Here is a 13,329-nt window from a genome sequence, read left to right on the forward strand (position 1 = left end):
CGCCTCCGTCCCCCCCCCCCCGGCCTTGTTCCTGTCCCCAACCCCGACTGCGGGGGGGCACGGGGGGGCTGGGGGAGCGGGGGGGGCTCGGCGGGGGGGGGGGGGCTGACTGGGAGGGACTGGGGGATACTGGGAGGGACTGGGGATACTGGGGAGCACTGGGACAGAATGGGAGGTGCTGGGGTAGACTGGGGGGACTGGGAGAAACTGGAATATACTGGGATGGAGTGGGAGTGCTAGGGAGACTGGGAAGACTGGGACAGGCTGGGGGATACTGGGATGGATTGGGAGGTGCTGTAGGAAAGCTCGAGAATAATTGGGGGTACTGGGATATACTGGGATGTGCTGGGACAGAGTGGGCATGCTGGCACAGACTGGGGGGACTGGTCCAGACTGGGCATGCAGGGTTGGACCATGAGGGACTGGGGCAGACTGGGGATACTGGGGCACACTGGGGGTGCGGGGCTGGACTGGCGCGACTGGGGCACGCTGGGGATACTGGGAGTGTGAAGTTGGACCAGGGAACTGGTGCAGACTGGGGGTTCTGGGGATACTGGTGCAGGCTGGGCTATGGGGATACTGGGGGAGAGTGGGGTAGTGGTGCAAACTGGCGCGGGCTGGGGGACGGGGATGATACTGGGAGTGCCGATGCAGACCGGGGACACTGGTGCAGGGGCTGGGGGCCCCACGGCCGTGCCCCCCCGCGTCCTTGGGCCGCCCTTGAGGCTCGGAGGCGGTTGCCGTGGCGACTAAGCCGGACCCTGGGGGGGCCCGGGGCGGGGATGTGGGGGGGGTACTGGGAGGGCCGTTGGGCACTGGGGGCACTGGGGGGGCCTGGGCACAGCCGCGTCCCTCGGCCCTGGCCTTCCCCCACCCCCCCCCCCCCCCCCGGCTAATTTTAGCCTCCCCGGTTGCTCTCGGTGGCACCAGCGGGGGGGGCATGGCCAGCGGGGGGGGGAGAGCGGGCTAGGACCATACTGGGAGAATTGGAACCATACTGGGAGAGCTGGGACGGTACTGGGAGAACTGGCACCGTACTGGGAGAACTGGGAACGTGCCGCATTCCCAGCGCTGAGAAGTGACCCCCACCCCGCTCCCCCCCCCCCCCCAAAGTCCCGGTCCCACGGGGGAGGTACGGGGGGGGTGTCCGGACACCCCCAATGCCCAATGTTTCGGGGGGGGGGGGGGGGGGGGGGAAGGAGCACCCCCCCCCCAAAACACACACACTGAGCGGGGGGGGGGGGCCGGCAGCGCGGGGGGCGGAGGGGTCCGGCGGGCCGGGGGGGGGCCGGGGGGGGCCGGGCCGGGGCCGGGCCGGGCGGGGCCGGGCGGGTTTTTCTCCGCCGCCGCCGCCGCCACCCCCGAGTGCCCCGGGCCGGGAGCAGCGACGGCACCGCCATGGGCAGAGGGGTGAGTAGGGGCGGCCCACGCGGGGCACGCACCCACGCGGGGCACCCGCCTGGCTCCCGGCAGCAGCCCCACGCGTGGGGAGAACCCCTCCCGCCCCCCCCCCCCCCCCGCTGGCCCCTTCCTCTCCCCTCGGCAGCAGCCCGCGAGGTCGCCCGCCCGCCCACGCGGGTCGCCCACCCACGCGTGACTCCCGCCGACGCCCGGCTGCCACCCTCGCGGGACACCCGGCACGAGCCCACCCACGCGGGGCTCCCCCCGGCACCTGCCTGCCCATGCGGGCACCCACCCACCCACCCGCGTGGGTCACGGCCCCGCGCCCCACCACTTGCCCCCCCCCCCCCCCCCCCCGCTGTTGCCCCCGTGGGGGCTGTTCCTGTGACCAGCGCCCACCCACGGGTGCTCCGCAGCCCTCCTGCCCTCCTGCCCCCCCCCCCCCCCCACTGCCACCCCCCTGAGGGTCCCACCGTCGTCGTCCCCTCACTTCCCCCCCCCCCCCACTGTCACCCCCGTGGGCCCCACGGAGGGAAACTGAGGCACGGAGCTGGGGGCGCTGCCGTGGAGAAGCCCCAGCCCCTGTGTGCCCCCCCCCGCCCCGGGTATCCATGTCCCCCCCAGCCCCATGTCTGTGACACCCCCTTCTGCCCCCCCCCCCCCCCCCCCCCCCCCCCCCCGTGCCCATGTCCTCCCCTGGCTGCTCTTCGCCAGGGTCCCTGGTGCCATGGAACCTCCGTGGGGGGGGACACCCCAGTCCTTGTCCCACCCCCCCCCATCCCCCCCTTTTTGCTTGACACCACTGCCCCCCCCCACCCCGCTTTCTTGCCCCCCCCCCCAGCCCAGGGGTCCCTGTCCCCAGGCACCCGCTCATGGCATTTCCCTGGGGACAGGGTGTGGGGGGGACACCCCCTGCCCCCCCAAAAAAAATCCGGGGGTACCCCCAGCAGTGCCCCCACCCCCATCAAGCAGAAACATCCCCAAATGGGGGGGGGGGGGGGGGGGGGCGACAAGACACAATATTTGTGTGTGTGTGGGCAGACAGCAGAGCTCCCCCCCCCCCCCCCGAACCCCACTTTGGGGCCCCCCCGCTCTGTGGGGCAGTGGTTGGGGGGCAGCCAGCCGCCCCCCCCCCCCATTCCCCCCTCTTGTCCCCGCGGTAACACGACCCCGCTGCTCCCTGCAGTTGTTCTTGGCACCGGGGCCGTTTTCCATGACAGCATCATGGCCCCCCCACAGCCCCCCCGGCCCCATGCTGGGGGGCAGCCACCGCTCCCCCCCCCCCCCCCCCCCCACGGCTCCCCCCCCACGCCTGCTTCTGCCAAGCTCCGACGGAGCTGCCGGGGACGTGCCACCGCGCCGTGCCAGCCCGGCTGTCCCCCTGCTGCCAGCGGCAGCGGGGGGGCCCGGGGGGGGCCTGTGTCACCCCCCCCCAACCTCCTCGAGATGGGGGGAGCTGGCACCGCGCCCCGGCCCCTGCCTGTGGTGGCACCCCAGTGGTGCTGGGTTTGTTTTCCCGGCTCGTGGTGACCCCCCCCGTGGCTGCAGTGACTCCCCCATGGCCACAGTGACCCCCCCTTGCCCATGGTGACCCCCCCTGCTCTGACCCATGGGCACCTCTTCCTTCTGTCTGATGACACCGCCATGGCCCTGGTGACCCCCCCGATGACCACCACGACGCCCCCTTGGCTGTGGTGACCCCCCCCCCCCCCCCCATGCCCATGGTGCCCCCCCCGTGCTCTGTGCCGTGGGTGCCTCTTCCCCAGCGCCCCCCCCCCCCCCCCCCCCCGCCCCGGTGACACCCACGCCCGGGCCCCCGCCTGCCCCCCCACCGTGCCCCCCATACCCACGCTGCCACCCCGTGCCTGCAGTCCCACCGTGCCCACGGTGACCCTCGATGATGCCTGTGGCCACGGTGACACCCACGCTGGCGGTGACATCCATGCCCATGGTAATGCCCGTGCCCACGGCCGCGGCCGTGCCAGCTGTGGCGGCGGTGCCGGCGGTGCCACCGTGCCCACGGTGTCCCCGCGCCCGCAGGATGGCCGCGAGTACTCGCCCGCGGCCACCACCTCGGAGAACGGGGGCGGCCGCAGGAAGCAGAAGGAGAAGGAGCTGGATGAGCTGAAGAAGGAGGTGAACCTGGTGAGGAGGGGACCGGGGACACCACCGGGGGGGGGGGTTCGGGGACGCCGCGCCGCCCCACCCGCGGTGACGCGGGTGACGTGTGCCCCGGCAGGATGACCACAAGCTGTCCCTGGATGAGCTGGGAAGGAAGTACCAGGTGGACCTGTCCCGGGTGAGACGTCCCCACGCGCACACGGCGCCCTGCTGGCACCCCGTGCCCCCGTCCCCACGGGTGTCCCCCCCCCCCCCCCCCGAGCTGTCCCCGTGGTGGCAGCGTGCCCGTCCCGCAGGGCCTGACCAACGCGCGGGCGGCCGAGATCCTGGCGCAGGACGGCCCCAACGCGCTGACCCCCCCGCCCACCACCCCCGAGTGGGTCAAGTTCTGCCGCCAGCTCTTCGGGGGCTTCTCCATCCTGCTGTGGATCGGGGCCATCCTCTGCTTCCTGGCCTACGGCATCCAGGCCGCCATGGAGGACGAGCCCTCCAACGACAACGTGAGGGCACTGCGGGGACACGGGCACCGTGGGGGACATGGACATGACAGGGGACATGGGCATGGCAAGGGACAGGGGCACCATAGCGGACGTGGGAGGACATGGGCATGGCAGGGGACGTGGGCACCACGGGGGGACATTGGGGCCATGGACATGGCAGGGGATACGGGCGCCACAGGGGGAGATAGGGGACGTGGGCACGGTAGGGGACACGGGCACCACAAGGGGACATGGGCATGGCCCTGGGGACGCGGTGACACGCTGCCTGTCCCCAGCTGTACCTGGGGGTGGTGCTGGCCGCCGTCGTCATCGTCACCGGCTGCTTCTCCTACTACCAAGAAGCCAAAAGCTCCAAGATCATGGACTCCTTCAAGAACATGGTGCCCCAGGTAGGAGCCCTGGTGCCACTGTCCCCGCGCCCCAGCACCCTGCCAGGCTGGCGGGGGGGTGTCCCCGGGGGGGCAGGCAGGACCTCAGGGTGCCCTGTGCCCCGCAGCAAGCGCTGGTGATCCGTGAGGGCGAGAAGATCCAGATCAATGCCGAGAACGTGGTGGTGGGCGACCTGGTGGAGGTGAAGGGGGGCGACCGGGTGCCCGCCGACATGCGCATCATCTCCTCCCACGGCTGCAAGGTGAGCGGAGGGGGGGGCACCCGGTGACGTGGTGACAGGGGGAGCACTGGTGGTGACACAGGATGGACGCTGGGACTAGTACGGGGTGGGCACTGGAACTGGTATGGGGTGGGCACCATGGGGTGGGCACTGGTGGTGATATGGGATGGACACTGGGGCTGGCATGGGGTGGGCACCAGGACAATCAGGGTGGGCACCAGGACTGGTGACCTTTGGGTGCTGTGGCTGCTACGGGGAACCCAGAGCTGGTGTGGGGACACCGGGGCTGACTGAGGCGGGGTGCCCCGCGCCCCCCGGCACCCACCGCTGCCTGTGCCAGGTGGACAACTCCTCGCTGACGGGGGAGTCGGAGCCCCAGACCCGCTCACCCGAGTTCACCCATGAGAACCCGCTGGAGACCCGCAACATCTGCTTCTTCTCCACCAACTGCGTGGAAGGTGGGTGCCCAGGGATGCTGGGTGCTGGTGCTGTCCCCGTTTCCTCCCCCCGTGTCCCCAGTGGGCACACGTCCCTGATGTCCCCTGGGTGGGTGCGTGCCCACGTGCTGTGGTGCACCCCAGTGGGCACATCGCTCGATGGCTTCCGTGTCCCCTGTGGTGGCAGGTGTCCCCCAGCGTCCCCTTCATGGACGGGAGTCCTTAGCCAGGAGGGTGCCCCGGCATCCCCTACACGTGCGGGTGTCCCCAGTGCACAGAGGGGACGTGTGACCCTTGGCCGTCCCCCAGGCACCGCCCGGGGCATTGTCATCTCCACGGGGGACCGGACGGTGATGGGGCGCATCGCCTCGCTGGCCTCGGGCCTGGAGGTGGGCCGCACCCCCATCGCCATGGAGATCGAGCACTTCATCCGCCTCATCACCGGCGTCGCCGTCTTCCTCGGCCTCTCCTTCTTCATCCTCTCCCTCATCCTGGGCTACACCTGGCTGGAGGCCGTCATCTTCCTCATCGGCATCATCGTGGCCAATGTCCCCGAGGGGCTGCTGGCCACCGTCACCGTAAGGGCCCCCAGGGGAGCAGAAGGGGGAGAAGGTGCTGTGAGGGCACAGGTTCTGGTGGGAGGGAGGTGGCAGGGACTGGTTCTACTGGGCTTGGCTGGTCCCGCTGCACCCAGCAATGCTCAGTGCCCTCTGAGAGCTGGGGGTGCCCTCTGACACCTGTGGGTGCCCCCCCAGGTGTGCCTGACGCTGACGGCCAAGCGCATGGCGCGCAAGAACTGCCTGGTGAAGAACCTGGAGGCGGTGGAGACGCTGGGCTCCACCTCCACCATCTGCTCCGACAAGACCGGGACCCTCACCCAGAACCGCATGACGGTGGCGCACATGTGGTTCGACAACCAGATCCACGAGGCCGACACCACCGAGGACCAGTCAGGTGGGTGGCCAGCACCCCGGCCCCTGGGTCCCTGGCCCTTGGGCACCCTGGCCCTTGGGCAGTGGCCCCCTAAGGTGCCTACCTGCGCCCCAGGAGGTGTCCCCAGAGGAGACGGGGGTTGATGGGGGCCGTTGTCCCTCAGGTGCCACCTTTGACAAGCGCTCACCAACCTGGGCGGCGCTGGCGCGCATCGCCGGCCTCTGCAACCGTGCCGTCTTCAAGCCGGGCCAGGAGAACATCTCAATTTCCAAGGTAGGTGGCCACCGGCACTGGGGGCAGGGTGTCACCACCCCAATCTGCCACCCGGGCGGTGCCGGTGTCCCCACGCGTCACCTTGGGTTCCTCTCCGTGCGCCAGCGGGACACGGCGGGTGACGCGTCCGAGTCGGCGCTGCTCAAGTGCATCCAGCTCTCCTGCGGCTCCGTCAAGAAGATGCGGGACAAGAACCCCAAAGTCACCGAGATCCCCTTCAACTCCACCAACAAGTACCAGGTGCGGCCGCGGCGGTGGCGGCGGTGGCTGTGGTGGCTGCAGTGGCCGCAGTGGCAGCAGTGGCTGCGGTGGCCGCGGTGCCAGCGTGTGGCCGTGCCCGCAGCTCTCGATCCACGAGCGGGAGGAGGACCCCCAGGGGTACCTGCTGGTGATGAAGGGCGCCCCCGAGCGCATCCTGGACCGCTGCTCCCGCATCCTGCTGCAGGGCCAGGAGGTGCCGCTGGACGAGGAGATGAAGGAGGCCTTCCAGAACGCCTACCTCGAGCTGGGGGGGCTGGGGGAGCGCGTGCTGGGTGAGCGGGGCTGGGGGGGTCGGGGGGTGGGGAGGGGGGTGTAGGGAGGGGAGGTGCAGGGGGGTGGGGGGACGCAGGGGGTGGGGGCATGGGGACATGGGGGTGTGGGGGATGAAGGGACGTGGGGCTGTGGGGGCAAAGGGACATGGGGATATGGGGGGTATGGAGGATATGGGGGTAAAGGGACAAGGGGATATGGGGGTGTGGGGGCAAAGGGACATGGGGACGTGGGGATATGGGGGATGAAGGGACGTGGGGCTATGGGGGCAAAGGGACATGGGGATATGGGGGGTATAGAGGATATGGGGGTAAAGGGACAAGGGGATATGGGGATGTGGGGGCAAAGGGACATGGGGACGTGGGGATATGGGGGACAGAAGACATCAAGGACACAGGGACGTGGGGACGCAGGCGCCAGGGACATTAGGACGTGGGGACATGGGAATGGGGACGTGGCAGGAGAGGGTGCACTGGGGACGTGGAGGGAAGGGCCACGGGGTCACAGGGGACACGGGGGGGACAACAGGGGGTGCACAAGGGATTGGGAGGGGGCCACCCCGTCACCCCCTGCCACCTGCCAGGTTTCTGCCACCTCTACCTGCCCCCGGAGAAGTTCCCCCGGGGCTTCCGCTTCGACGCCGACGAGATCAACTTCCCCACCACCAACCTCTGCTTCGTGGGGCTCATGTCCATGATCGACCCCCCCCCGCGCCGCCGTCCCCGACGCCGTTGGCAAGTGCCGCAGCGCCGGCATCAAGGTGAGACTCCCCCACAGCTTCATGCCACCACCCCCCCCAAAAGAAAAAGGGACTCATGGTGGTGGTCTTGCCCCCCCAGGTGATCATGGTGACCGGCGACCACCCCATCACGGCCAAGGCCATCGCCAAGGGGGTCGGCATCATCTCGGAGGGCAACGAGACGGTGGAGGACATCGCCGCGCGCCTCAACATCCCCGTCAGCCAGGTCAACCCCCGGTAGGTGGGGGAGATCCGGGGGGGGTGTGGGGGGCGCGGGGGTGGCCGGGCGCCCCCTGCTCAGGGCCGCGGTGCCCACAGGGAGGCCAAGGCATGCGTGGTGCACGGCTCCGACCTGAAGGACATGACAGCCGAGCAGCTCGACGAGATCCTCAAGAACCACACCGAGATCGTCTTCGCCCGCACGTCGCCCCAGCAGAAGCTGATCATCGTGGAGGGCTGCCAGCGCCAGGTGGGCGTCCCACGACCCCCCCCGCAGCATCCCCGTTCCCCCCGGGTGTCCCTGTCCCCACGCTGCCGGGCCCTGTCCCTGTGTCTTGCGGTGCCCACGTCCCTGCGACCCGTGGTGCCCCATCCCTGTGCCCTGTGGAGTCACCGTGCCCCACGATGCCCCCACCCCTGCTCCCTGCGGTGCTCCTCTCCTCGTGCCCTTGGTCCTCTGTCCCTGCATCCCACGGTGCCACAATCCCATGCCCCGTGGTGTCCCCATCCCTGCAGTGTCCCCATCCCCACGGTGTCCCCATCCCCGTGGCGTCCCCATCCCCGCACCCCCTGGTGCCTGACCCCCGTGTCCCCAGGGTGCCATCGTGGCGGTGACAGGCGACGGCGTCAACGACTCCCCGGCGCTGAAGAAGGCCGACATCGGCATCGCCATGGGCATCGCCGGCTCCGACGTCTCCAAGCAGGCGGCCGACATGATCCTGCTCGATGACAACTTCGCCTCCATCGTCACCGGCGTGGAGGAAGGTCAGCGCCACCCCGGGGTGCCACCACCCCATGTCCGGGGGGCACCCACGGGTGGTGACCTTGCCAGCCTGTTGTCCCCAGGGCGCCTGATTTTCGACAACCTGAAGAAGTCCATTGCCTACACCCTGACCAGCAACATCCCCGAGATCACGCCCTTCCTCCTCTTCATCATCGCCAACATCCCGCTGCCGCTGGGCACCGTCACCATCCTCTGCATCGACCTGGGCACCGACATGGTGAGCGGGGGGCGGCACAGGGCGGCAGAGGGTGACGGGGGGTGACACAAGGGTGACAGGGGGTGACACGAGGGTGACAGGGGGTGACATGGGTGACGATGCCACCCAGGTCCCCGCCATCTCGCTGGCCTACGAGGCGGCCGAGAGCGACATCATGAAGCGGCAGCCCCGCAACCCACGGACGGACAAGCTGGTGAACGAGCGGCTCATCAGCATGGCCTACGGGCAGATCGGTGAGCGCCCCCCAGGGGGGGCCCGGCACCCCTGCCGGCGCCTCGGGACCCACTGGTGACACCGTTAGCGGCACCAGGGGACGGCCCCGCAGCTGGCAGCTGGGGCACTGGGGGGCACCAGGACTCTGAGTAGCGCCCCAGGACCCACGAGTGGCACCAGGGCACCCACAAGTGGCACCAGGGCACCCACTACTGATACCAGTCGTGTCCCCCCAGCTGGCACCAGGGCTTCAGTGGCCCCCCGGGCCCCGCTGGTGACAGCAGGGCATTCACTGGTGATCCCGAGGGACATCCCCCTGCCCGCTGCCTGGGGCTCTGGGTGACACCAGGGCTCCAAGTGGCACCCCAGGACCCACTGGTGACCCTACAGCACGGGTGATGCCTCCTGGCTGGCATTTAGGCACACTGGATGACACCAGGGCCCCCACGAGAAGTACCGAGGGCTCACCATGTCACCCTACAACCCACTGGTGACACTGAGTGACCCCCCCCAGCTGGCACCCAGCGCCCCGTGCGACCGCAGGGCACCCACTGGTGATACCGGGGGTGCCAGGAGGCACCGGGGGACCCACCAAAGGCGCACAGGGAGCCCCCTGGGGATGCCAGGGGACATCTTGCAGCTGCACCCATGGGTGCTGAGCCCCGCGGGTGCCGAGCCGTGGGGTGACGCGGGGGTGCCACAGGCATGATCCAGGCGCTGGGGGGATTCTTCACCTACTTCGTGATCCTGGCTGAGAACGGGTTCCTGCCCACCCGCCTGGTGGGCATCCGCCTGGCCTGGGACGACCGCTCCACCAACGACCTGGAGGACTCCTACGGCCAGGAGTGGGTGAGTGCACGCACTCGTGCAAAGCCCCGCCCCCTCCCCCCCCCCCCCCAGCCCCCATGTGCACGCTCGCCTGCCGGCACGCTTGCGCACACACTTGCTCGCTCCTGCCCCTTGCATCCCCGGGTTTGTGCGCTGCCTTTGTGCAGCTCCTCGGGGTGCTGCAGCACGTGTGCCCGCGTCTGTGTGAGCGTGCGGGTGCAGGTACGCTTGTGCAAGGGCCTTGCATGCCTGTGCACCCGCAAAGCACTGGTGTGCACACTTGCGTTGCAGCATATCTGCATGTGCCCTTGCAGAGCCATCCTTGTGCACGCCTCGTTGTGTGCCTGTTTGTGCAACTCCCCTTGCACGGCTGTGCTTCTGTGCATGTGTGCATGCGTGTGTCTGTGTGTCTGTGTGTGTCTGTGCCCTTGCATGCTTGTACTCGTGCACAACCCTTGTGTGCACACATTCTGGTGTGCTTGCACGTGCCACTCCACACCCACCCAAGCGCACAAGCTTGTGCACACCCATTTGTGCACTCTATTTCTGCTTGTGCTCACACCTTCTCTTGCACACTTGCTTGTGCACTGCCCTGCCTCCCTTCAGCACCCCCCACCTCCCCCCCCCAACACACACCCTGGCTGTGCACACCCTCCCGGCGTGCCCCTCCCCTTGCACACACGCGTGTCCCCGGGGACGCACACACGTGTGCTGATGCCGTGCCCCCCCCCCCCCAAGACGTACGAGCAGCGCAAGGTGGTGGAGTTCACGTGCCACACGGCGTTCTTCGCCAGCATCGTGGTGGTGCAGTGGGCCGACCTCATCATCTGCAAGACGCGCCGCAACTCCGTCTTCCAGCAGGGCATGAAGTGGGTGCCCCCCCCCCCCCCATCACCCCCACCCCCCACCCTTCCCACCCGGCACCCATGGGTGCCCCCCGGCCCCGACACCCGCGGTGCCGCCCTCCCGCAGGAACAAGATCCTGATCTTCGGGCTGCTGGAGGAGACGGCGCTGGCGGCGTTCCTCTCCTACTGCCCCGGCATGGGGGTGGCCCTGCGCATGTACCCCCTCAAGTGAGCGCACCGCCCCCCCCCCCCCCCCGCCCCCCCCGGTCCCCCAGCACCCATGGGTGCCCCCCGTGCTGACATTGTGTCGTCCCCCCCCCCCCCCCCCCCGCAGGGTCACCTGGTGGTTCTGCGCCTTCCCCTACAGCCTGCTCATCTTCGCCTACGACGAGGTGCGCAAGCTCATCCTGCGCCGCTACCCCGGCGGTGAGTGCCCCCCCCCCACCCCCCACCCCAAATACCCCCCCAGACACCAAAATCCCCCCGCCCCCTTTGGGGTGCAGCCTTCCCCCAACCCCCTCCAATGCCCCAGATCTGGAGCACTGGACCCCAAATCCCCCCCCCCCCCGCCCAAACGTCCTTGTCCTCTCCCAAAATCCAGCTTTGGAACTGCCCCCCCCCTCCCCGGGTGGTCGCTGCCCCCCCCCCCCAAATCCCCCTGCCCCTCTCCAGCCCCCCAATATGGGCACTGCCCCCCCCCCCCCAGGCACCCCCACCTTGGTCCCCTTCCATCCCCAATGCCATCCCCAAAGCAGACCCTGATGCCCGCCCAACCCCCCCCACCCCCCCCCAAATTGCTGCTGGCACCCAAAGGGGTGGGGGGGGATGGGGGGGGCACTCAATGGGGAAGGGGGGGGGGGGGTGGATACCCAGGTGGGTGGGGGGCACCCAGGGAATTGGGGCGCCCCCATGAGAGCAGGGGGTACCCGAGCGAGGTAGGGAGCACCCGAGGGGCTGGGGGGGCACCCATGGGGGTTGGGGGGTGGGGAGGGGTCTCAAGGGGGTGGGGGCACCTCCAGCACCCCCCCACATCCCCCTCCTAACGCCTGCCCCCTTCCAGGCTGGGTGGAGAAGGAGACCTACTACTAAGTGCCAGCGTGGGGCCGGCCCAGCCCCCCCCCGTGCCCCCCCCACCCACCCGTGGGACCCCCACCCACGGGGGTCCCGGCCCCCCCACGCCCCCCTCACCCTGTACTAACCCCAGGGGTTGGCACTGCTGGGCCCGGCGGTGGGGGGGGGGGGGAGCATTGGGACCCCCCCCCACACCAGCCCTCACGAGGGGGGGTGACACCGTCTGCTCCCCCCATGGGGCACCCAGAGGCCTCCCCCCCCCCCCTTTTGGAGCAATAAAACAGTTTAACCCCTTTGGTGCCGGGCCTGCCCTGTCTGTGCTGGGGGGGGCACTGAGGGGGCAAGGGGGGAAGGGGTTTTGGGTCCCCCTGTGTCTTCTCTGTCCCCAGTGCCTGCTGTGCCCCCCCATGCCCCCCCCCGTCCCCATAACCCCCATGTTTTCCCCCAATGTCCTCCCATGTCCCCGTCACCCTCATGTCCCCCGTCATCGCCCCATGTCCCCATATGCCCCTGATGACCCCCCCGTGTCCCTATGCCCCCATGTCCCTCCCATGCCCCCCCCCGTGTCCTCATATGCCCCCCCATGTCCCTGTGTCCTCCCATGCCCCTGTACCCCCCCCATGTCCCCACAATGCCCCCATACCTCTATAACCCCATATGCCCCATATGTCCCCCATGCCCCCCCCACGTCCCCATGCCCCCCCCATGTCCCCATGCCCCCCTATGTCCCCATGTCCCCCTATATTCCCATGCCCCCCATGCCCCAACACCCCCTCCCATCCAGCAGCTCCCCCTGGTGGTTGCCCCCCAGTCCCAACCTGGTGCAGGGGGTGGGGGACACGACCCCCCCCCCCCCCCCCCCCAATCACATCTCACCACCCAAAATCCCGGCAGCTGCGGGGTATAAATAACCTGTCCGCCTCGCTGCCACCTGTCCCACCCTGGGGACCTGCCACCCCCGCCCCCGGGTGGCACCCTGGGGGGGGGGGGCATTCAGGAGCAATGTGGGTGCGGTGTGCCCCCCCCAGCACACGCAGCCCTGGCATTTAGGGGGTACCCCCCCCTCCCCCCCCCCCCCGCTTTGGGGTGCCCCCGGCTGTGCTGAGTCAGCAGTGGGGGGGGGGGACGAGGTGGGGGGGGGGGGGGGGGGGCGCTGGGCCCTGCTCGGGTTTCTCCTCCTGGGTGTCGGTGTCTGCCCGAGGTTTAAAAATAAAAGCCAAATAAATAAATAAATAAATAAGGGAGCCAGGGCCACCTGAAACCCGGGGCGGGCACCCAGGGGTGGCGGTGGGGGGGACGGGGACGGCCTGGCTGGGGTCCTGGGCACCCCAATTCCCTGGGCGCAGGGGTCTCTGGCACCCACAGTGCTGAGTACGGGGGGGTCCTGAGCACACCCGGTCCCTTCATGGGGGTCCTGGGCACCCCGATTGCCTGGGCGCAGGGGTCTCTGGCTCCCCAAAACCACTGCAGGGGGGTCCTGGGCACCCACAGAACTTGGCCTGAGGGTCCTGAGCACCCCCTAAGCCCTGCCTGGGGGTCCTGGACACTCCCAATTCCTTGAGTATGGGGGGGGGGGGTCCCAAGCACCCCCAGCCCCTTCAGGGGA

At 69.7% G+C, this 13,329-nt stretch overlaps 1 protein-coding gene across 1 annotated transcript; it reads left to right on the forward strand.

Moving 5' to 3' along the window:
• The first annotated feature begins 3,298 nt into the window (after positions 1-3,298).
• Positions 3,299-11,741, forward strand: LOC118260458 (sodium/potassium-transporting ATPase subunit alpha-2-like). Its single transcript, XM_050716852.1, is given in 24 exon segments — positions 3,299-3,352; positions 3,442-3,546; positions 3,641-3,700; positions 3,819-4,022; positions 4,298-4,411; positions 4,519-4,653; positions 4,973-5,090; positions 5,379-5,647; positions 5,825-6,023; positions 6,166-6,275; positions 6,381-6,515; positions 6,619-6,808; positions 7,390-7,508; positions 7,510-7,566; positions 7,646-7,782; positions 7,864-8,014; positions 8,361-8,529; positions 8,611-8,765; positions 8,875-8,998; positions 9,682-9,827; positions 10,545-10,675; positions 10,779-10,880; positions 10,987-11,078; positions 11,713-11,741. Coding segments are annotated over 24 exon segments (3,105 nt in total).
• Positions 11,742-13,329: the final 1,588 nt, after the last annotated feature.

Source organism: Cygnus atratus, unplaced genomic scaffold, assembly GCF_013377495.2.
Source record: "Cygnus atratus isolate AKBS03 ecotype Queensland, Australia unplaced genomic scaffold, CAtr_DNAZoo_HiC_assembly HiC_scaffold_46, whole genome shotgun sequence".
NCBI lineage: Eukaryota > Metazoa > Chordata > Aves > Anseriformes > Anatidae > Cygnus > Cygnus atratus.